At 43.6% G+C, this 24,024-nt stretch overlaps 1 protein-coding gene across 1 annotated transcript; it reads right to left on the bottom strand.

Annotated features, from left to right (window-relative positions):
• Positions 1–552: 552 nt before the first annotated feature.
• Positions 553–22,054, bottom strand: LOC106560905 (uncharacterized). Its single transcript, XM_082972862.1, has 11 exons — positions 21,790–22,054; positions 18,867–19,079; positions 10,710–11,181; positions 9,452–10,536; positions 8,536–8,912; positions 8,269–8,395; positions 7,670–7,726; positions 7,006–7,122; positions 5,779–5,848; positions 2,671–2,767; positions 553–2,419 (listed from the first exon to the last, which is right to left on the bottom strand). Exons 2-11 carry the CDS (start codon positions 19,005–19,007, stop codon positions 2,269–2,271), a joined length of 2,694 nt encoding a protein of 897 aa, XP_082828988.1. The 5' UTR covers positions 19,008–19,079; positions 21,790–22,054; the 3' UTR covers positions 553–2,268.
• Between the last annotated feature and the right edge of the window lie 1,970 nt (positions 22,055–24,024).

Here is a 24,024-nt window from a genome sequence, read left to right on the forward strand (position 1 = left end):
CCATTGTAGTTACCAGACTCAGAGGGAATTAACACTGTAGTTACCAGGCTAAGAGGGAATTACCATTGTAGTTACCAGACTCAGAGTGTGAACTGTGGAGGAGAAACAGGAGGGTCACAAACAGACTGTCTGGTCCAGTCTCCATTATTCCTGAAAGAGACAATTGTTCTAACAAAGAAACATCAATAATAAAGATCAGAACCAGATATCAACCAGTAGACCAGCATCTTATTAATTATCACTATGCTATTATAGAGAACAATGCTCTGTCAATCTAGTTGTTCGTTTTTAAGAGTAATGGAAAATAAAAGGTTTAATATAACCCACTTAATTGTATTGATAAATATTCTTACCCTCTTTACAGCACGTCAGAAAAGAAAGTGGTGGGGAGAGTGAAAATGTATGAATTAAAAATAGTACAAATGTTGTTTGAGCATTTTGACGATTTAACAAGAGAGAGCAGAGGTCATCCTGGGTGGTTGGGATGATCATTGGTTGTAAGTGTCTGTAACACCTGACATTCACAGAGTACAAAACCACACATTCATGTAACCCTTCTTAAATACATTTTTATTTGTATGTACACTAAAATAAATAGCTACATTCACACCAGTTTAAAAAGACCCTAACGAATGTATTGAAACCTTTCCATAGGCTCTTTAGTCTTTTTCCATAGGAAGTCCCTTACATTTTAGTCCCTTATAGTTTTCCTCCACAGATCTTATTATTCAGCACCAGTTAACTATAGGTCACATTCATTTCATATCTTTAGAATGTGCAAAGGCATCCTTGAAAATGTATACAGGCAGCAGGAACAATTGTGAGAAACTGTCACAAACCCAAATATCAAACACACAAAACGGAACAAAAACAATGTATATTGCTCTTTACCTGTGAGCACCACCATATGACCCTTAAAGGGGCAATCTGGGATTCAAACTACTAATTGGCCACCTACCACATTCTTTTGGTAAACAGCTGAGGGATGGAGCTGGAGAAATTAAACCACTCAAATTTAAAGAGCCACGAGATCAAAATGATAGTTTTAACCATTGTCTGAAGCTATACAGCGTTACTTACCAATTACATTATTTACAAGCAATGGGTTCTGATGGGTTCTGATGGGGTAAAACAGTTGAACTGAGCTCATGAGGCATGTATACGTTACATTCTTTAACAATCAATGGCTATATATATCATTCATTTAAAGGTTACAAATAATGATGTACCAATACTGTATTGCCCCTTTAATGGCAGATCATGTGAACACACAGAACTGTTTCCCCCTAGACACTAATCAGAAATAGTAGGGTTCTGGAGGCCCTATTCATTAAGACTTGTGCTATTATATTCTTTAACAGTAGTTAACCCCATGATGATAGGCTTTGTCCCAAATGTTACCCTATCCCCTATGTAGTGCACTAGTTTTCACCAGGTCCCATATGGCTCTGGTCAATAATAGTGCACTATATAGGGAATAGGGTGCCATTTAAGAGGAAATCACACTCTGGATCAACAACACAAACATATATCATATAAATATTTTTATATCCAATCTGTTATGTAAATATTAAATACAATATAATCCCTATGGATTTATGATGAATTGACATGAATAACTATACACACATTAAGAATAAATACATTAAGATAAAATCACCATCTTGAAAAGAGAAAGAGGAAACTGATGTAAGACCACTGGGGGAATGAGGCAGAAGACTGGAGGTAAGTGTGGATCAGTCTTAGACCTCAACCACTGGGGGAATGAGGCAGATGACTGGAGGTAAGTGTGGATCTGTCTTAGACCTCAACCACTGGAGGAACGAGGCATATGGCTGGAGGTAAGTGTGGATCAGTCTTAGACCTCAACCACTGGGGGAACGAGGCAGATGGCTGGAGGTAAGTGTGGATCAGTCTTAGACCTCAACCACTGGAGGAACGAGGCAGATGGCTGGAGGTAAGTGTGGATCAGTCTTAGACCTTAACCACTGGAGGAACGAGGCAGATGACTGGAGGTAAGTGTGGATCAGTCTCAGACCTCAACCACTGGAGGAACGAGGCAGATGGCTGGAGGTAAGTGTGGATCAGTCTCAGACCTCAACCACTGTCACAACATAAATACATCAATACATTCAGAACAAAAGACTAACTATTTCAGCATTTTCCTGATTATCAACATATTGACTTCGCATACATTAATGTTCACTCTGGCTTTGAAGCGGAGAAGTCTTCTGTGTTTGTGTCCATCTATGTGTGTGTGTGTGTGTATCACTCAAGCAGTGTACCAGAGCCAGCGGCTGGTGTGAGGGTGATGGGGAACATTAGGACCTTAGCCTTCATGAAGGACAGGTCAGCCAGCCCACAGATCACCCTGGCTGCCTCCTCACTCAGCTGGTCCTCCTCATCCCTATGGGGTTTCCTGACACAAACACACACAACACATTAAGATGGGAAAAACACAGAGGCCACATTTGATTGCAGGTGAGTTTACTCTCTTTCCATGCAAAGCTCTTTCAGACCTGGCAAAGCACGATATAAATCCAATCGATTATGCTTGATTATCAATTATTGATCTCTACGTGTGTCTGTGTGTGTGTGTGTGTGTGTGTGTGTGTGTGTGTGTGTGTGTGTGTGTGTGTGTGTGTGTGTGTGTGTGTGTGTCAGTCTGACCTGGTGGAGGTAGTGCTGTTCTCCATAGTAGACATGAGGTGGTTCAGGTTGTCTGCTAGACGGCTGCTTGTGTCACTGTCTAGCTCTGTATCCACCACTTCACACACACACACACACACACACACAAAACATTTACATACACACAATACGTATGTACACACATTGTACCGACACTGTAGTAACTCTGTAATTACACTGCCCACCAATGTGACTTCCATGTTCATAGATACCAATGTAAACTTGTTTAGTGTGCGCATATCAATGTACATTTCGTCAACAAAAAGTGACAAAAATATTTATCAAACAGCTATTTTTCAGGGGCAATTGTGTGTATGTTTGCATGCGTGAGAGGCCCAAAGATATGAAGATTCAGCCCTGAGGGACCTCTGCTCTCTACAGCGACTAGAGGGAGGGAGGTGAAGGGGGTACATAGAACCAGGGTGAAGATGCCCCTAGTTGTATCTTCACCTAATGGTTCAGGTTTGGGGGAGGGGAAGCTGATCCTAGATCTGTACTGAGGGGAAACTTCACCCCAGACTGTTACATACTGTACACCTGTGTTTCTCATTCCCTCATCTGTCTATGAACTTCTGGAAGTTAGTTAGCTGATGCTAATACAAGTAGCCCTCACATTATGGACTGTGTTTAGAGTTCAAAACAAAAAGACAACCATAGCACTTCTGTATTTGGTCCAAATCAAGGTGTACAAACTACTAGCAAGTGGCGAAGAAACCATCAAGCATTTGGTCCTTCAACACAGTGGGTGGCAGTATAGAGCTGGAATAAGAATCTACAGAACAGAGGAAAGCAGCATAGAGTTGGATAGAGTGCTCTTCCTTACATCTTTGCCATACTGGCTTCAGAGACTGCATGGGCAGCAATATTGAGGGCTTTCTCCATTTTACCTCAACTAGTTAATTGGCATTCGGTAAACAAAGTGAAAGGGTTTGCATACTGCCTCCTGGAGTGTGTTGTCTGAACAGGCATTAAGGCCAAGGTGGGTGATTTACTGCCACACCCAGGTATGGAATGTTTGCTCAGGAGTATAATTCATTGACAGATCCTTCTTGCTGATCTGGATGGAATTCTGTGATCCTTATTTATCCTATAGAAATTCCCACCCAGTTGACTGCTTCCTAATGGTGAACGGCCTCAATGGCACTGCCCATGTTGAACCAGGATGTGTTACATCTATCCATGTCTATGGAGGAAAGTAGTCAGTGCAGTGAAAGAACAGCCAGTGAAAACCAAGAGGCAGGACAGCTCAGATAGGTGTAATATATTAGAAAGAGGTTTATTCACGTATTTACAACAGTGTTTATTGCAACCACACTGAAAGAACCTTAAAACACATCATTGGTTGGGGGAATCTAAAAAGAAATATAAAAACATATACAAGCTAAATCAAAATGTATTTTTTATATTTATCACAGTGATTGTAAAGATCAGTTTCAGTTTACTGAATATATATGTCCTCTTTATTTTACAAAGAAAATGAAAAGTAAAGATACAGAAGAATATAAGAAAACACAGAATAGCAGCTTAAACAGAAAACAGTAAGATAATCCTGGCTTTCTCTATCCTGGGTACCAGTAAGAGGATCCTGGCTTTCTCTATCCTGGGTACCAGTAAGAGGATCCTGGCTTTCTCTATCCTGGGTACCAGTAAGAGGATCCTGGCTTTCTCTATCCTGGGTACCAGTAAGAGGATCCTGGCTTTCTCTATCCTGGGTACTAGTAAGAGGATCCTGGCCTTCTCTATCCTGGGTACCAGTAAGAGGATCCTGGCTTTCTCTATCCTGGGTACCAGTAAAAGGATCCTGGCTTTCTCTATCCTGGGTACCAGTAAGAGGATCCTGGCTTTCTCTATCCTGGGCACTAGTAAGAGGATCCTGGCTTTCTCTATCCTGGGTACTAGTAAGAGGATCCTGGCTTGCTCTGGTATGGATACCAGTCTGTTTGTGCTAATATTCCACTCCATGTCATGCCAAACATCATTTTTGGCATAAGACAAATTACAAGGAGTGGAATGTTAGTACAGAACAGGTCTGGATTTCAGGCTTTTTCACATGAGCTTATTTCTACTACAACCAAAATGCAGCTACTGGGGGGATTCCCTTTAGGCTATGGCCACACATTCATCTATATGGCTTGACTTGTCTTTGCCCCATTCCATCCACTAATACTGAAATAACTCTCACCCAGTGCAATAAGAAACAGTGTTTGGATCAATGATGAAGGGTAACAACATGTGAGAAACCTCATCAGCATCACTCTATACAGGGCAGATGAGGTAGCCGGTTAAGTTAGACGTATAGAGAGAGAGCCTTGGGATTCCACAGTACAAGATACAATTAAAGGGAAAGACTGTCATGAAAATGAGTAGTACCATCTAGAGGGAGAGGGGGGAGAGAGGGGGAGTGATAGAGACTATGTTCCAAAGTCCACACTTGCATACCACTTACTTAGAATGCATGTCCAACACATTGCTTCATTATAAATGGTAGTCTAGTATGCCCAACACATTGCTTCATTATAAATTGTAGTCTAGTATGTCCAACACATTGCTTCATTATAAATGGTAGTCTAGTGTGTCCAACACATTGCTTCATTATAAATGGTAGTCTAGTATGTCCAACACATTGCTTCATTATAAATGGTAGTCTAGTATGTCCAACACATTGCTTCATTATAGGTGGTAGTCTAGTATGTCCAACACATTGCTTCATTATAAATGGTAGTCTAGTATGTCCAACACATTGCTTCATTATAAATGGTAGTCTAGTATGCCCAACACATTGCTTCATTATAAATGGTAGTCTAGTATGCCCAACACATTGCTTCATTATAGGTGGTAGTCTAGTATGTCCAACACATTGCTTCAGTATAAATGGTAGTCTAGTATGCCCAACACATTGCTTCATTATAAATGGTAGTCTAGTATGTCCAACACATTGCTTCAGTATAAATGGTAGTCTAGTATGCTGGTGTGGACATTGGAACCAAAGAGAGAAACAGGAGTCAGGTAGCAGCAGAGTCGGAGGGGGAGAGTGTGTACAGCAGCATCACCTCTGGCCCTGTAGGTAGGGGGCTCAGTGGGAGGACGTACCATCCAGACGGTTGACGCCAAGGCCACTGCTGCTCCAGTCAAACTGGGACCAAGGCTGGGGGGCCCCCTGCTGGCGGAAGGAACAAACTGTAGTGAGGCTCAGTAGTGTGCCCTCTATTCAACAAAGTCTCTTGAAGGCCCATACTCACAAAAGCACATCAGACAAAGGAGTGCTGATCTAGAATCAGGTCCCCCTGGTTCTTGTTATCTTATTGATTATTAGTTAAAAGACTAGACTGATCCTAGATCAGCACTCCTACTCCGAGACACTTTGTGAATATGGCCAGTTCTTAGTGATGGATTGAGGACAGCACAGAGGAATTGGGAGGGAGTTAGTCCAGGATATTGTCATTATCCTCCTAATGCTAAAGTTAGGATCTGCGGTAAGGATATCTGATCCTAGGTCAGAGTTTAGGGTTAAGTTCATTATCAAGGGAGTATAAAATATAGTACCCAATGTTGCCCTGTTTGTGTTGGGTATACTATGTGAGTCACCGGCTGTCTGGAGACTTTCCCAACTGTCACATCCTAGTCAGACTGTCTGGAAACATTACCAACTGTCACATCCTAGTCAGACTGTCTGGAAACATTACCAACTGTCACATCCTAGTCAGACTGTCTGGAAACATTACCAACTGTCACATCCTAGTCAGACTGTCTGGAAACATTACCAACTGTCACATCCTAGTCAGACTGTCTGGAAACATTACCAACTGTCACATCCTAGTCAGACTGTCTGGAAACATTACCAACTGTCACATCCTTGTACGACTGTCTGGAAACATTACCAACTGTCACATCCTTGTAGGACTGTCTGGAGACATTACCAACAGTCACATCCTTGTAGGACTGTCTGGAGACATTACCAACAGTCACATCCTTGCCTCTTCTGTCCTGAATTCAAGGAAATAACTATTCTTACTTCTCTCAAAGTTCATTAGAAGAGAGGATCCAAGGTCCCTCCTCTCAGACCTCCTCCTTCTCCAATGAGCTTTGAGAAAGGGGTGAGGGATTGAGCAAACAAAGACGGAGGAGAGTTTATCAGCTGGTAACATGTTCACACACAGCCGTGGTGTGCCTGTTGCTCCGGGGTGAAGTTTCCCCTAGGTACAGATCTAGGATCTGCTTCACCTACCCCAATTCTAACTGTAACCATTAGGAGGGAAAATGCTAAACTGACCCCATATCAGCATCTAGGACAACTTCACCCTACACCTGTTTCTGTACCTGTATTGACGAGGTGGTGGTGGTTTCCTGTGACCCAGGAAGTGCTTGTGCTGTGGCAGCAGTCTTCTCCGCAGCTGAAGCTGGTCTCAGCGGCTCTTTGGTGGGCTCTAACATTCCCTGATAGAGAGAGGAGAGAGGGACAGGGGGAGAGGCGAGAGAGAGGGAGGAGAGAGGGGGGTGACGGGAGAGAGAGAGAGATGGGAGAGCGATAGGGAATCAAAGGTGAATGGGAAAGGGAGTGGCAGAGAAAGAAAGAGGTCACCATGGAACACATGTCACATGATGAAAGGTTTGGAGAGGGAGAAAGCAATATGGCCAACAGTCGAGTCATCATCTTATTGCTTTACACCTACCCAGTATTTTCAGATCTGTGAACATTAAGGGGCTATCAGCATACAAGGCTAAGGGAAGGTAGCCTGGTCCCAGATCTGTTTGTGCTATCATGTCAACTCCTGGTCATGTTTGGCCTGAAAACAAGTGGCCAGGAGAGGCATGACGGAACAAACTGACTGGTACCCAGGCTTAGGGGGAGGATCTAGGGACAGAAATGGAACTAGGGCCACCATGGACTGTGTCCATATGGGCCCTGGTCTAAAGTAGTGCCCTATACAGGGAATAGGGTTCCATTTGGGACATAGAACAGTATCTCCATCAGTCCACTCACCAGGCTGGTTGCAAACACTGGAACTATGACAGGCTGCTTTCTCTGGCCAGTGAACAACTGTGGAGGAGAGACAGAATCAGAAATCACCAAGTAACTTTACATGTAGCAGGAATTCAAGCTGGTGAAATGGTGCTGCTTTTCCACCAATAAACAGAATAACATTATATTATATTATAGATGAAGAATTGACATAACCCACATACAGTATGTACACTATAGACACAGCAACAACAGAGCACTTCTACATAGTAAAGGGGATATATAGACACATTTACAGTAGATGATGTACAATATGGTAATATGGGGAGGGAGGGGCTTACGGACAGACAGACACATTACTTACTACATCGTTGATGCTGTTGTTGTCATAGACAGATGGCTTCATGTTTTATTTAGTTATGTTTCTCTAATGGAAAGTCATTCACTGAGCTCTATACATGTAGATGTTATAAAGTCATGTGAAATGACATCCATCCATTTTCTTACTGTTTGTTTACATCTGCTGTTATTCTGTTGAGGTGGCTGTGGCTCACTCTGCTATGCATGGAGCCATTCACATAATTACAGAGTGTAGCTTTAAACTGAAAAGAGGCCGTTACCATGTTCCTGGTGTCCATCCCCAGACAGCGGAGCAGGGCCCTGTTGCTATGGGAACCGCCCCAATAGAACCCCAGGCCCACGGCATCGTGGAGGTCCTGAGGCTGCCGCCACACACCCCTAGGAACCCTGGGTAAAGCAAAACAAGGAGGCGGTCACATACAGCAGAGTAGTGCTTTGGCCAGCCTCCAATGCTATCGGCTGTTATTCCACTGAACCACCATCATCGTCATTGTTTTAATCATCTTCATCACTAGAGGTTCTCTCACCAGTGTGTAGTGTGGTTGAGCCCCTTCGACTCCTCTTCCTCAGGCTGGGTGTCTAGAGTCTCTAACAAAGCCCTGAGGCTGAGTACCTTCAATACCTCCAACCCACTGTCCTCCTCCACCCCACTGTCCTCCTCCACCCCCGTCCCCTCCCCTTCCACCCCCATCTCCTCCCCCTCCAGCCCCGTCTCCTCCCCCTCCAGCGCCGTCTCCACCCCCTCCAGCCCCGTCCCCTCCCCCTCCAGCCCAGTCTCCTCCCCCTCCAGCCCAGTCTCCTCCCCCTCCACCCCAGTCTCCTCCCCCTCTTGATCCAGTTCTGGGACTGCCACTGCAGGGAAGCTGGTCTGCAGGACTCTCTGTAGCCGGATAGACACGGAGGCCTGAATGGGAGAGACGAGGCTTGTTTGAGATCTACTACAGTGCAGTCTACTACATTGTAATCAAACACAATTAATGGGAAAGATTTTTAAACTAACTATTTCCATCTACCTGATTTTGAAGCGAACTGAAGACTGGCAGGAACTGTCTTATTCCAGCAAACTCATTTTGGGGTGAACTACCTGTAGGAACTACCTGTAGGCTAACTGCAGTGACAATCTATTGATACAATAATAAAACCCACCTGGGCAGAATTATTCTTGTGGAGTCAGAGGTTATGACAAACATACTACAAATGTCAGAGTGGATTTCTACCAGATGTTGGACAACTAAGTACTGTAGGATGCCTCGTTATCCAGACTCCTGGAGAATCCTGTTGGGAATCCCAACGCTCTATCACTTTACATTTGAGCATGCGGCAGCTGACCATTCATCTCACCAGTGTCGGCCGTGTTGGGAAAATGTGAGGTGTCGGAGCTGGGACTGTCTCTCCGGTGTTACACAATATAAATCCACTCTACTAACTCAGAAGACCACTCACCTGCAGACTGTCCCTTCGTACAGCAGCACCTCCCTGACATCTCTCTCCCCCTTTCTTCACCTCCGCCTCTTCTGTCCACCTGGGTCTATCCTCCTCTCCAAACTCTGCCCAGGTCTCCCCCTCTGACAGACCTCTCTGGTCCCCAAACGCCCCCCAGCCCTCCAGGGGAGCAGAGTGGAAGTCTGCAAAGCTGTCGCTGAGGGGAAGGTCTCCATGTCCAACCTCCTCCCCACACGCCTGGGTCGGACCTGGGTCCTCAGAATAGTCCTGGTCAAAGTCGCCGAAGCCCTCCTGTGTTCTGGACTCCGATTGGTTGAAGTCAGCAAAGTCCTCCTGGCTAGGGAAGGATCCAGCATCCCTGAAGTTTCCAAAGTCCTCTTCTTCATCTTCCTCCTCCACCATCTTTGTCTCGGTCTCCTCCCTGAGGTCACTCCGCTGCACCTCCTCTTTCTCCTTCTCCTCCTCCCCTATTGACAAGGGAGTGAAGACCGTCTCGCCAAAGTCCCCAAACTCCTCCAAAGCATCTGACACAGCCTCACAAAAGGAGGCAAACTCCTCACTCACTGACCCACTGACTGTGGTGGGGAGAGGAGAGACGCTGTCCTCTGTTTCACTCTCCTTATCTTCCTCCTCCTCCACCCTCCTCCCTCCCAGTTCTGGGTCCTGTGTAAGCGTGCTATCCCTGTTGATGCTGGGTGCCCTCTCTCCAGGCTCCTCCAGGCCCTCACCCCTAACACAGAGCACCTCTGTGGTGGCTAAGAGGCCAGAGTCCTGAGGGTGGCCCCTTAGCTTACAGTGTTGCTGGACTCCAGTGCAGTCCCTCTCCCCTTGCTCTGCTAAACATTGAGAGTCAGGCCCGCCAGGCTCTATTCTGGCCATCTGCTCTATGTCCTTCTGGACTGAGTGTGCATTGCAGAAACCGTTGGTTAGGTTTGTCCCTTCTGTTCTGACGTCCTTCCTGTGCTCTGTACTGTGAGTGAAGCCACAGCACCAGGGCTCCAGCTCCATCTCTGGCTCGGCGAACGCAGAGAAATCTGCAAACCCCTGCTCCTGGCTGGGGGAGCTCTGCCCAGCCGGTACAAGACCTGTGGTGAATGAATTAATACATTTTATTGGAACGCATTTAAAATACGTATAGAGATGCCTCAGCCATTTGAGTACAACAGCACATATTAAAAATTAATCGAGGATTAAAAACACAATACAACAAAAACTTCACTAACAACTCCATGACAGCCCTCAGGACTAAAGTTGTTACCTGCAGACATAGTTCCCTGGTGATGTCGATTGGTAAACCCATTGGTGAGAGGGAGGTCAGGGAGGTTGCAATGACAGGGCTGCCCTTTGAACTCCGACCCCGGCCGAACCCTGCCAATCTCTGAGGTCCCAGTATTAGCGGGCTGTGATTGGTCCACCACCGGCGCCCGTGGCTTCTTCAGGTCGTCAGCTGCTCGGAACTGTTTTGAGATTCCGTTGCTATGGGTAGTTCCGGCGAAAGAGGAGGAGTTACTAACACTAAAGCGCACTGTTGATGGGGTTGGGGAGGCGGGGTCTGTTGTGGAGGGGCACGGCTGGTTGGATGACATTGCCACACCCCCAGAGAAATCCCCAAACTCGTCATCAACCTCCTCTCCCCCTGATTCGTTGTCCAGCGGAGGGGGGGGGGAGGAGTATATGCGCATCACTTCCTGTTCCATGGGAGAGCTCTCCTGGCTGAAGGCCTCATAGATCTGGAAGGAGAACACACACACAGGTTGAGTACAAAACGGCCTACCAGAAGACAGGTTGAGTACAAAACGGCCTACCAGAAGACAGGTTGAGTACAAAACGGCCTACCAGAAGACAGGTTGAGTACAAAACGGCCTACCAGAAGACAGGTTGAGTACAAAACGGCCTACCAGAAGACAGGTTGAGTACAGAACAGCCTACCAGAAGACAGGTTGAGTACAAAACGGCCTACCAGAAGACAGGTTGAGTACAAAACGGCCTACCAGAAGACAGGTTGAGTACAAAACGGCCTACCAGAAGACAGGTTGAGTACAAAACGGCCTACCAGAAGACAGGTTGAGAACAGAACAGCCTACCAGAAGACAGGTTGAGAACAGAACAGTCTACCAGAAGACAGGTTGAGAACAGAACAGCCTACCAGAAGACAGGTTGAGAACAGAACAGTCTACCAGAAGACAGGTTGAGTACAAAACGGCCTACCAGAAGACAGGTTGAGAACAGAACAGCCTACCAGAAGACAGGTTGAGAACAGAACAGCCTACCAGAAGACAGGTTGAGAACAGAACAGTCTACCAGAAGACAGGTTGAGAACAGAACAGCCTACCAGAAGACAGGTTGAGAACAGAACAGCCTACCAGAAGACAGGTTGAGAACAGAACGGCCTACCAGAAGACAGGTTGAGTACAGAACGGCCTACCAGAAGACAGGTTGAGAACAGAACAGCCTACCAGAAGACAGGTTGAGAACAGAACAGCCTACCAGAAGACAGGTTGAGAACAGAACGGCCTACCAGAAGACAGCCTGAATGTTCAGTCAATCAAATAAATGTGATGGTGGGAGGAAAATAAAAGGTAGGCCTTGTTCTACATAGCCATATGTCATTATTAACAGACAGTAGGCCTTGTTCTACATAGCCATATGTCATTATTAACAGACAGTAAGCCTTGTTCTACATAGCCATATGTCATTATTAACAGACAGTAGGCCTTGTTCTACATAGCCATATGTCATTATTAACAGACAGTAGGCCTTGTTCTACATAGCCATATGTCATTATTAACAGACAGTAGGCCTACATGCTCTTCCTATTGAAAGTTAGCAGTAACAAATAAAGCAGAGCAAGTTTGGCTAAACAGAGCTCTACAGTGCGACCATTTTACTCAAATATGCGCCTAAATATTTAGCTGCGTGACCTGGATATTTATTCTAGGAGCACCAGTGCACCTAGACAGTTTTGGAATTCTAGCTTTAATACCTCAAATATATTTCATTGTGCTACTAAACCCTGGCACTAAATTGTGTGCGCCTACATTTTTCAACTTGGCATAAACGTGCTCCTTGTAAAAAAAGGTCAGCGTAGAGCCCTGCTAAATGTAAATGTAAACATTAGGAGAAGGTCTAAGATTTTTTTTTTTAAAGAGAACCTTTCAAACTTGTTTGAAAAAAAAAAATGTGTTGAAAAAAACACTTTGGCTACTCAGACATCAACTGTAATCACATCACCCAAGTGTATGATTGAGTCCCAAATGGCACCTTACTCCCTATATAGTCAAATCTAATTTCATTTGTCACATGCGCCAAATACAACAGGTGTAGACCTTACAGTGAAATGCTTACCTACAAGCCCTTAACCAACAATGCAGTAAAGAAAAAATAAGTGAAGTAAAAAATTGATAAGTAAAAAATAAAAGTAACAAATAATTAAAGAGCAGCAGCAAAAATGACAATAGCGAGACTATATACAGGGGGTACCGATACAGAGTCAATGTGCGGGGGCACCGGTTAGTCGAGGAAATTGAGGTAATATGTACATGTAGGTAGAGTGAAAGTGACCATGCATAGATAATAAACAGAGTAGCAGCAGCGTGTGTGTGGGGGGGGGGGGGGGGGGGGGCAATGCAAATAGTCTGGGTAGCCATTTGATTAGCTGATCAGGAGTCTTATGACTTGGGGTAGAAGCTGTTAACCTGTCTGGGCAAGGGGGCAGTATTTTCACGGCCGGATGAAAAACGTACCCAAATTAAACAGGTTACTACTCTGGCCCAGAAACTAGAATATGCATATTATTAGTAGATTTGGATAGAAAACACTGAAGTTTCTAAAACTGTTTGAATGGTGTCTGTGAGTATAACAGAACTGATATGGCAGGCAAAAACCTGAGAAAAATTCAAGCAGGAAGTGGAAAGTCTGAGAATTGTAGTTCTTTTGATTCTCTATCGAAGCTACAGTGTCTGTGGGGTGACGTTGCACTTCCTAAGGCTTCCATTGGCTGGTTTGAGCATTTTCCTGTCACTGGGCAGATAATAGGAGCTCAGTTACTGAGTGGTCTGCCTGGCAACAAAGGGATTGGATACGCGCGGTCACGCCGTTCCTTCTTTTTCTTCTTGAATGAATATGCTATTGTCCGGTTGGAATATTATTGCAATTCTACGTTAAAAATACCATAAAGATTTATTTTAAACAGCGTTTGACATGCTTCTAAGTACGGTAATGGAACATTTTGTCTTTTCGTCTCTCGTTCCACGCTCGCGCGTTATGCCTTTGTATAAGTGATCTGTACGCACGAACAAAACGGAGGTATTTGTACATAAATATGGATTATTTTGAACAAAAACAACATCTCTTGTAGAAGTAGCAGTCCTGGCAGTGCATTCTGATGAAGATCAGCAAAGGTAAGAGAATATTTCGAATACTAATTCTGAGTTTAGGTTGCCCCGAACTTGGCGGGTGTCTGAATAGCTCACCGTGATGGCTGAACTATGTACTCAGAATATTGAAAAATGTGCTTTCTCCGTAAAGCTATTTTAAAATCTGACACAGTGGTTGCATCCAGGGGTAGTCTATCTATAATTCTTAAAATAATTGTTATATATTTTGTCAACATTTATGATGAGTATTTTTGTAAATTGATGTGCACATTCACCGGGAGTTTTGGTGGGAATACATTTTCTGAATATCATGCGCAAAAATGCTGTTTTTGGATATAAATATGAACTTTATCGAACAAAGCATACATGTATTGTGTAACATAATGTCCTAGGAGTGTCATCTGATGAAGATCGTCAAAGGTTAGTGCTTCATTTAGCAGTGTTTTGGGTTTTATTGACACATGTCCTTGCTTGGAAAATGGCTGTGTGATTATTTTTGTCTATGTACTCTCCTAACATAATCTAAATGTTTTGCTTTCGCAGTAAAGCCTTTTTGAAATCGGACAAAGTGGTTAGATTAACGAGAAGTTTATCTTTAAAATGGTGTAAAATAGTTGCATGTTTGAGAAAGTTGAATTATGACATTTTGTTGTTTTTGAATTTTCCGCCCTGATATTTCACTGGCTGTGTCCCGCAGGTGGGACGCTAGCCCATAGAAGTTAAGAAGTCCTTTGGACCAAGACTTGGCGCTCTGGTACTGCTTGCCGTGCGGTAGCAGAGAGAACAGTCTATGACTAGGGTGGCTGGAGTCTTTGACAATTGTTAGGGCCTTCCTCTGACACCACCTGGTATGGAGGTCCTAGATGGCAGGAAGCTTGGCCCCAGTGATGTACTGGGCTGTTTGCACTACCCTCTGTAGCGCCTTGCGGTCACACCAGGCAGTGATGCAACCAGTCAGGATGCTCTCGATGGTGCAGCTGTATAACTTTTTAAGGATCTGAGGCCCCATGCCAAATCTTTTCAGTCTCCTGAGGGGGAATAGGTTTTGTCGTGCCCTCTTCACTACTGTCTTGGTGTGTTTGGACCACGACAGTTTGTTGGTGATTTGGACACCAAGGAACTTGAAGCTCTCAACCTGCTCCACTACAGCCCCGTCGATGAGAATGGGGGCGTGCTCGGTCCTCGTTTTCCTGTATTCCACAATTATCTCCTTTGTCTTGATCGTGTTGAGGGAGAGGTTGTTGTCCTGGCACCACATGGCCAGTTCTCTGACCTCCTCCCTATAGGCTGTCTCATTGTTGTTGGTGATCAGGCCTACCACTGTTGTGTCATCTGCAAACTTAATGATGGTCTAGACATCTGGAGACAGTTGCACCCACAGGATAGGGACTACTCTTTTTATTCACACCCACACAAGACACACACACGCATAGATAACTTTTTACTATCGACCCAACTGTTTCATAGAGTGTTAGATATCGAGTATCTCCCCAGATTGCTTAGCGACCATTCTCCTCTGGTATTATCAATCTCCATTCCTAACAAGGTAAACGGAGCATATAGATGGAGACTAAATCCTACACTCCTAAAGCAACCAGAATTTTGTGCATTTATCAAAGAGCAGATCAATATTTTTACTTTGACAAACAAACCCTCCGCTCCTGACAGTTTCATTCTTTGGGACACATTGAAAGCCTATCTGAGGGGACAGATCATTTCCTATACTAAAGGGTTGAAGAGAAAATACGGTGCGGAACTGAATGTCCTTGAATCTGAAATCTCTGAGCTGGAGAAAACCTACCAAAGAGGCCCGACTAAAGATCTATATAGGCTTTTGGTAAATAAAAAACTGAAATATAATATTCTGAACACATATCAAGCTGAGAGGGCCATCACTAAATCAAAACAGCGTTATTACGAGCTTGGAGAGAAAGCTCACAAAGTACTGGCATGGCAACTGAAAGCAGAGGAAAGTAAGAGGACAATTAATGCTATAGAAACCCTTACTAATGAGATATCTTTCGACCCTACCGAAATTAATAATACCTTTAAGAAATACTATGAAGACCTCTACACTTCCCAATCAAGCGATGATCTGTCGGAGATCGACTCCTTTCTCTCCTCTCTCAACCTCCCATGCCTGTCAGAGGAAGACAGAGAGCGCCTGAGTGAAAACTTCTCTGTTCCTGAATTGGTGGAAGCCATTAAATCCTTACCTTCTAATAAATCTCCTGGGGAGGATGGCTTCCCTCCAGAGTTCTATAAAGAATTTAGGGAGCTGTTGGTCCCCTACCTTATGGAGGTACTTAAAAAAGCCGGGGAAGACAACTGCTTTCCAGAGTCTTTCTCTCAAGCAGTGATTACTGTAATCCACAAGAAAGGGAAAAACCCGCTAAAGTGCGCCTCCTATAGACCAATCTCTCTCCTTAACACAGATTGTAAACTGGTCACCAAGATGCTATCTAAGAGACTGGAGTCATGTCTTCCCCTGTTGGTCAACCCAGATCAGACTGGCTTCATAATTAATAGACTGTCCTCCAATAATCTCAGAAGGTTCTTTGATATAAGTCACCTTGCTAACAAAAACAAAATACCTAGTGTCGCAGTCTCCCTCGACGCTGAAAAGGCCTTTGATAGGGTTGAATGGCCATACCTCTTTCGCGTCTTGGAAAAGTTTGGTTTAGGTACCGTTTTTGTAAATTTGATAAAATCACTCTACAAATCTCCTAAAGCTAGGATTGCTACCAATGGGATTACTTCCTCCTCTTTCCCTCTCTATAGGGGGAACAGACAAGGTTGCCCAATTAGCCCCCACCTCTTTGCCCTCGCCATCGAACCGTTGGCTGAGGCTATTAGATCGTGCCCTGACATACATGGCTTTGAGGTGGGCCCCCATACCCATAAACTATCACTCTTTGCGGACGACCTTATCTTATTTCTAACAAACCCAGAACACTCCCTCTCTCACTTGCAGATCCTACTACAGTGTTATAGCTCTTTCTCTGGATATAAGGTTAACTTCGATAAAAGCGAAATCTTACCGCTGTCTGTCTTTGACCATCATACCATCAAGCACAAGTTTCCTTTTCGATGGTCGCCTCTGGGCTTCACATATTTGGGCATAATGGTGGATGGTAACCTGAACAACCTCTATAAACTCAATCTGGCCGGCTTGTTGCAGAAGGTGGAGGGTGACCTGTGTAGGTGGATGGACTTGCCTCTCACCCTACTGGGTAGAATCAATGTGATTAAAATGAATATCCTGCCCAGATTTCTATATTTGTTTCAATCTCTCCCTATCCCTGTGCCCGCAGCATTGTTTTCCTCTCTTGACAAGCTGACCATACGGTTTATCTGGCATGGCAAAACCCCGAGGGTTAGCCTGGACAAACTGACCCTGGATTACGGTCAAGGGGGCTTAAACCTCCCCAATTTTAGAATGTACTACTGGGCTGCTCAGTCTAGGTTTCTGGCTCAGAGGTTTGACAATGGTCCCTCCCCCTCATGGTTGAACATTGAAAAGCTTGAGATGAATGATGACACGGGGGCAGAATTGTTTTACAAATGGGACAGAAAATCTATAAAAACCATCACAGACAACCCTTTAATCATACATTCTGTCCTGGCATGGTGTAAACTGCATGAGCTGTTCGGACGAGGGGGATTTCTCTCCCCTAAAACCCCTTTATGGAACAATAGATTGATCCCTATGTTTTTCCAGAATAGTAACTTTAGACCATGGTCTGATAAGGGGATCACTCTTCTGGAACACTGTTATGAGGAGGGAGTTCTTATGTCTTTTGAACAGCTGAAACAGAAATACCACTTGTCTAACAGGGACTTCTTTAGCTACCTACAACTACGAGACTTTATTAGGGTGACTCTCAAGGGACAATGGAACCTACCTAAGATGTCACCTATTGAACAATTCTGCCATGCAGACCAACCACTACTCAAGACCATTTCCCGTGTTTACGATGCTCTAATGTCAGTACTAACACTGCCTGAGCTAGATAAACCCCGACTTAGATGGGAAAAAGATCTGGGTATTGATCTTGATGAGGGCCTATGGAGTGACCTATGCAGGGATGGTGTTACATCCACATTGAACTCCAGATACAGATTGATCCAGTTTAATTTCCTCCATCAGCTCTATATCACCCCATCTAGACTGCACAAGTTCAATCCTGATATCTCCTCCCTATGTTTTAGATGTGGCTCAGATGAAGGAACATTCCTCCATTCCACTTGGCAGTGTTCAAAACTACATGATTTCTGGCAGGGGGTATGCGATACCATATCCTCAATCCACGGGGTTGCATTCCCTTTAGACCCCGAGGTCTGCCTACTGGGTAACTATACTAACACCAATCTTAGGCAAAGTCATACTATAAAGCTAACAGAAATATTGCTAGCGATTGCCAAGAAATGTATTGCCTTGAAATGGAAATCGGATTCCCCCCTACCAGTGGCAATGTGGCTATCGGAAGTTAATAGTTGTATCCCACTGGAGAAAATCACTTACTGCTTGAGGAATAAGTTAAAGACATTTTACAGAATTTGGCAACCTTTTATTGACTATATGGAGAATCTCCCCCCACACCACATTGATTGAATCTCTATATAATTCTTATATAATGTTTCACACGTAATGTATAATATGTAGCTTACAGCAGGTGACCATATGAATCAATGTCTCATTATTATTATTAATATTTATTTTATTATGATTTATGTATCATGTATGTTTTTTATGTATTATGTATGCCCGTATATATAATTTTTATTTTTTATTACGCTCGTCTGTTACCGTCACTTTGTCCTTTGTTGTCTAACATATTTTCACTTTTGTTTTGAATGTTCTTAATTGGAAAATGCTAAAAAAAACTATTAAAAAAAAAAAAAAAACTTAATGATGGTGTTGGAGCGTGCCTGGCCATGCAGTCATGAGTGAACAAGAAGTACCGGAGGGGACTGAGCACGCACCCCTGAGGGGTCCCCGTGTTGAGGATCAGTGTGGCAGATGTGTTGTTACCTACCCTTACCACCTGGAGGCAGCCCGTCAGGAAGTCCAGGATCCAGTTGCAGAGGGAGGTATTTAGTCCCAGGGTCCTTAGCTTAGTGATGAGCTTTGAGGGCACTATGGTGTTGAACGCTGAGCTGTAGTCAATGAACAGCATTCTCACATAGCTGCTCCTTTTGTCCAGGTGGGGAAGGGCAGTGTGGAGTGAGAGACTGCATCATCTGTGGATCTGTTGGGGCGGTATGCAAACTGGAGTGGGTCTAAGGTTTCAGGGATGATGGTGTTGATGTGAGCCATGACCAGTCTTTCAAAGCACTTCACGGCTACAGACGTGATGCACTACTACCCAAGTGCACTATTATGTGGAGCGTGGTAAAAAGTAGTGCACTATATAGGTGAACAGGATGCCATTTTGAATGCAGCCTGTGTGTCATTGACTTCCCCATGCGTGACTTTGTGCTCTCACTAAACAGGAACTGCAAACACAAATGTGTTTGGCACGCAAAAGATTTGGTTGTTAACTCGGAAATTGGACTATGTTCAGTCTTATCCCTCAGAGGAATGGGTGTTTTATAGGCTAAAGGTTCCCACTACGGTTACCCATTTGGGACAAGGAGAGAATGACAAAGAGATCAAGGTCACGGGGTGATGTATAACGCAGGTCTAACTAGCTACCTACTTCACTCCTCACTGATAGACTAGCTGCATCTTACAGTACACAAACACAGTTTCCCCATTACGTGAGCCAATTCAATAATTGAAGAATCTGTTAAATAACCTCAAAGTTAATAATTATTCTTTAGTCTCTTGCTTGCCTGTAATATCAGTTATTCTAGGCTCAAAAGGCCTACTCTCTACCTCCGCCTTAGTTGTTTTCTTGTTGTTGAGGCTATTGGAGTGGAAAGTCTACACAACACCGCCAGTCAGCCAGTCTGTCAACGAGCCAGTCAGTCAGTCAGTCAGCCAGTGTAAACTGATCCAGGGAATTGTATCCAGCAGCACCATTGAGCTCTGCTAGTCAGCTCACAGATAGGGAGGATGAGGGCTGCTGCTGCACCTACATAAACAGATTGCGTCTCAAATGGCACCCTATTCCCTATATAGTGCACTACTATTGACCAGGGCCAATAGGGCACTGGACTGTTCAAAAGTAGTGCACTACATAGGGAACAGGGTAGAGCCTCTTCCACCAGAAACTCTGTACTTCATAATATTATCCGCCAGCACACCATTAAAGTCAGACCATTTCTGTGTGTAAACAAACAAGCATATCCCTTCACCACTAATTTACTAGGTATCAGTGAGTACATACAGAGATATAGGCTTATCCATACCCATCCAACTAATGAAGGAGCATTTTAGATAGCTACCTGTAACATGGTGCCAATGCACTGCACTGAATATACATTTACGGTCAGTGGAAAATGTGAACTACATTCCCAACTCTGTGTTTTAACGTTTAGAAACGTCAAAAAAACACTAGCAGTTTTGCACAGATCTGTACAGCTATGGGCGCCTCGGCCTCCATCCAACAAAACTACACTTCAGCTGCACTTCCCGAGTTACGCCTACACGTGTTAGGGCTACGCTAGGTATCTAATTTGCTGTAACATGTAGATATGGCCGTTTGAACACCAACCCTATTAAAAGGTGTGTATCAATTTAACATTATTTCTCCTCTGATATGAAAGATAAAGTCATTGTGCGTCTAAAACCATACCGCAAACAATGCGTGTTAATGTCCAGCCCGAGTGTTAAGGCGCTTAACAAAACTCCCCCCTACAGAAGACATCTTCCTCCAATGACTCTTATGTGTAATGTCATGGAACTGAGTCATGACCAAGGGTTAGATGTAATGTAATGGAACTGAGAGTCTTGACCAAAGGTTAGATGTAATGTAATGGAACTGAGAGTCATGGAACTGAGAGTCATGACCAATGTAATGGAACTGAGAGTCATGACCAATGTAATGGAACTGAGTCATGACCAAGGGTTAGATGTAATGTAATGGGACTGAGAGTCTTGACCAAAGGTTAGATGTAATGTAATGGAACTGAGAGTCATGGAACTGAGAGTCATGACCAATGTAATGGAACTGAGTCATGACCAAGGGTTAGATGTAATGTAATGGAACTGAGTCATGACCAAGGGTTAGATGTAATGTCATGGAACTGAGTCATTACCAAGGGTTAGATGTAATGTAATGGAACTGAGAGTCATGACCAAGGGTTAGATGTAATGTCATGGAACTGAGAGTCACTAAGGGCTAGTGTTGTTTTAACTAGCTAGATAAACCACTTGACTTTGATACCCTGTAGAAGTGGAAAATAAAGTTGATGTCTGTTGACAGTGAGATGACAACACTGAGCTATGAGAAATAGGTCATGATGAGAAAATATATAACTAGCGAGCTTGTTGAGAAACAAATACAATTTTGCTAGCAACTAATGTTAGCTAGCTTTGAAACAACAGACCCATTTGAGATTAGGCAGGTGTCTTAAACTGGCAGGCTAACTAATGCTGTAATTAGATATCTAGCTAGTAAACTAGATACGTAGATCTTAATAGTTAATGTTAGCCAGTTAACTGTGAGCATAAATGAGACAAACGTGTTTGCTTTTGAAAACACCAGAAATTTTTTCTTTAACTAACTCTGGTCCAAGGGCATACGTCGGATACAGCCCATATTGCAGATCCAGCGCATTCGCATGAGCTAGTGTGGCGGTAGCTAGAGCATACAGAGAAAAGTGCGTCAGCACTTCAGCAACATATTTACTTAAAGTAGCTATATTGAAACCAGTCACTAAACAACGCGTGAAAAAAGATTCAGGCCATTGAAGAAGGCTCTTGCTGCATAATGCCACACGTAATGCCCTGGACCAGAGCTAACAACTAGCTCGCTAATAGCTAACGTTATTGGCTAGTTATTTCCCTCTTACCTTCAAATGTTGTAGCTATGGCATGTTCATCTCACAACCGGGATGTGCAGATAAACTAAGATGTATGAAACAGATTTTGAGTAAATGCCTGTTATGATAATTAGCGTAGCAGGTGCCTGGAATGTAGCTAGCTACTGTTACTGCCTCTCTCTAACAAGCTACTGTTACTGCCTCTCTCTATCAAGCTACTGATACTGCCTCTCTCTATCAAGCTACTGATACTGCCTCTCTCTATCAAGCTACTGTTACTGCATCTCTCCACCTCACTCTGTTGGCATGATAACAAACAAATTAAACTATTGTGCCGATTCGTTACTTTCTGTAATGCCAGCCCAAATGCTTTTATTTGTAAAATCCTCCTTTTATTTAGCTTAGATTAAATAAGCGTTAGTGTTGATTTACAAACATTTTTTTTTCAATATATTTACAAAACATGAGAGCTTCTGGGTAAAGTGGGTAGGTAACAATACTTTCCTGGCATGACATGTAGGTGTAGAGTATATACCAGTGATGCCACATCACTGCTCATATGGAATTGCCACATATCCTTTGTTCATACTGTAATAATGTTAACATAGGTTATAGCCTACTCCAGCGGTGCTGTGCTCACAGACACACCTAGACAAGTGTACATATCAACTACTGGACTGTGATTGAAGGATGCTCATGCTGCATCTATTTTATTCAGCTGAACATGAGAAATATTGTAATTCAAGTTGAGAGAGAAAGAAAGAGACAGACAGGCAGACAGGCAGACACAGACTGGCAGAGAAAGTCAAAGACAGACAGACAGACGGGCTGGCAAAAAGATAGAGTTATAAATATTATTATCATGGGTTATAAGAATCCAATCCATTCACAGAGATTGTTCTTCCATTAAGAACCACTATGCATGGCCTCTGTAGGCTAAGTGGACTCAACGACACCCACATAGAATAAGCTATTTGTCATTTAATGTGTCTGACTGACACATTGTCAACGTATCAGAGAGATGAGGGTCCTTTTCCGGTCATCTGGCGTCGCTCAGTTGAAGAGGGAAAATACATTTAAGGACATCTATGTTCTTGAAGGTGCCCTCAGCTCCCAGCAAAGGAGACTTGGTTCCACAAGTAATTTATTCCTTGTTATAACAACAGTCATTTTGCATCCCAAATAGCACCCTTATCCCTATGTAGTGCACTAATTCTGACCACAGCTGGTCAAAGGTAGTGCACTATATAGGGAATAGGGTGCCATTTGGTAGACAAACACAATCAGTCCACATTCAATATTGACATCCACAACTCTGGAGCCGCTATGGCAGCAATACACAGTCATTGAATGAGCCTCAGAACTCTATCTGGCTATCTGTGCTCATGAGACTCAGATTAGGTCGAGCAATCACTCCAACCAGATTAGATTACTGAGTAACGTTCAATCATGTCAGATCGTCTCTATAATCTTTTATGATTACATCACATTATTACCAATGGAGATCATAGAATCAGTCAAGTCATATAACATGTGATGTTTCTACATTATGAAGCAGACACTGTTTCAGTGACAATTAGGGTTAAGTGCCTTGCTCAAGGGCACATCAACATACTTTTCACCTAGTCTGTACAGGGATTCAAACCAGTGACCTTTTGGTTACTGGCCCAACACTCAACCACTAGGCTACCTACCGCTACAAAATCACATCTATAAAAGGGCATCTTGAAATCATAAAAAATAAATAAATATAATTTTATGTTGATAAAAAAAGGTGCTAGATCTTCTTAATAGAAATGTGATAAGAATGTTACTATTGAACGGTACATTGGCCTACATTCCAGTGGTAACAGTTTGTTAAAGAAACAGCAGGGGGCAGTACAGAGCATAAACAACCATCACGAGTCATCCTGAGCATCCCATTGAAAGCCCGACGAAACAAAAACGGACCCTTACCATAACTCCAACCTTCACCCCTAACCTTTATCTCATTTGAACCATTTTGTTTATTAAATATCAGTTTGTATGTCAGACACATCCCCTTAGTTTTTCCCCGAGGCATCCCAGGCTGAAGAAAGCAGTTTGAAAGGGGCAATCTGTGATTGGTACACCCCATTTTGGACTTTTAAATGAATGATAATACCCATTGATTCTTGATGAATAGAACTTCTAAATGAGCTTATTAGTTCATCTGTCAGAACCCATCAGAACCTAAAATAGATAGTTTTACTCAATTGTTTGTAAACAATGCAATTGTAAATCAAA

This window comes from Salmo salar, chromosome 01, assembly GCF_965601325.2.
Source record: "Salmo salar chromosome 01, fSalSal1, whole genome shotgun sequence".
NCBI lineage: Eukaryota > Metazoa > Chordata > Actinopteri > Salmoniformes > Salmonidae > Salmo > Salmo salar.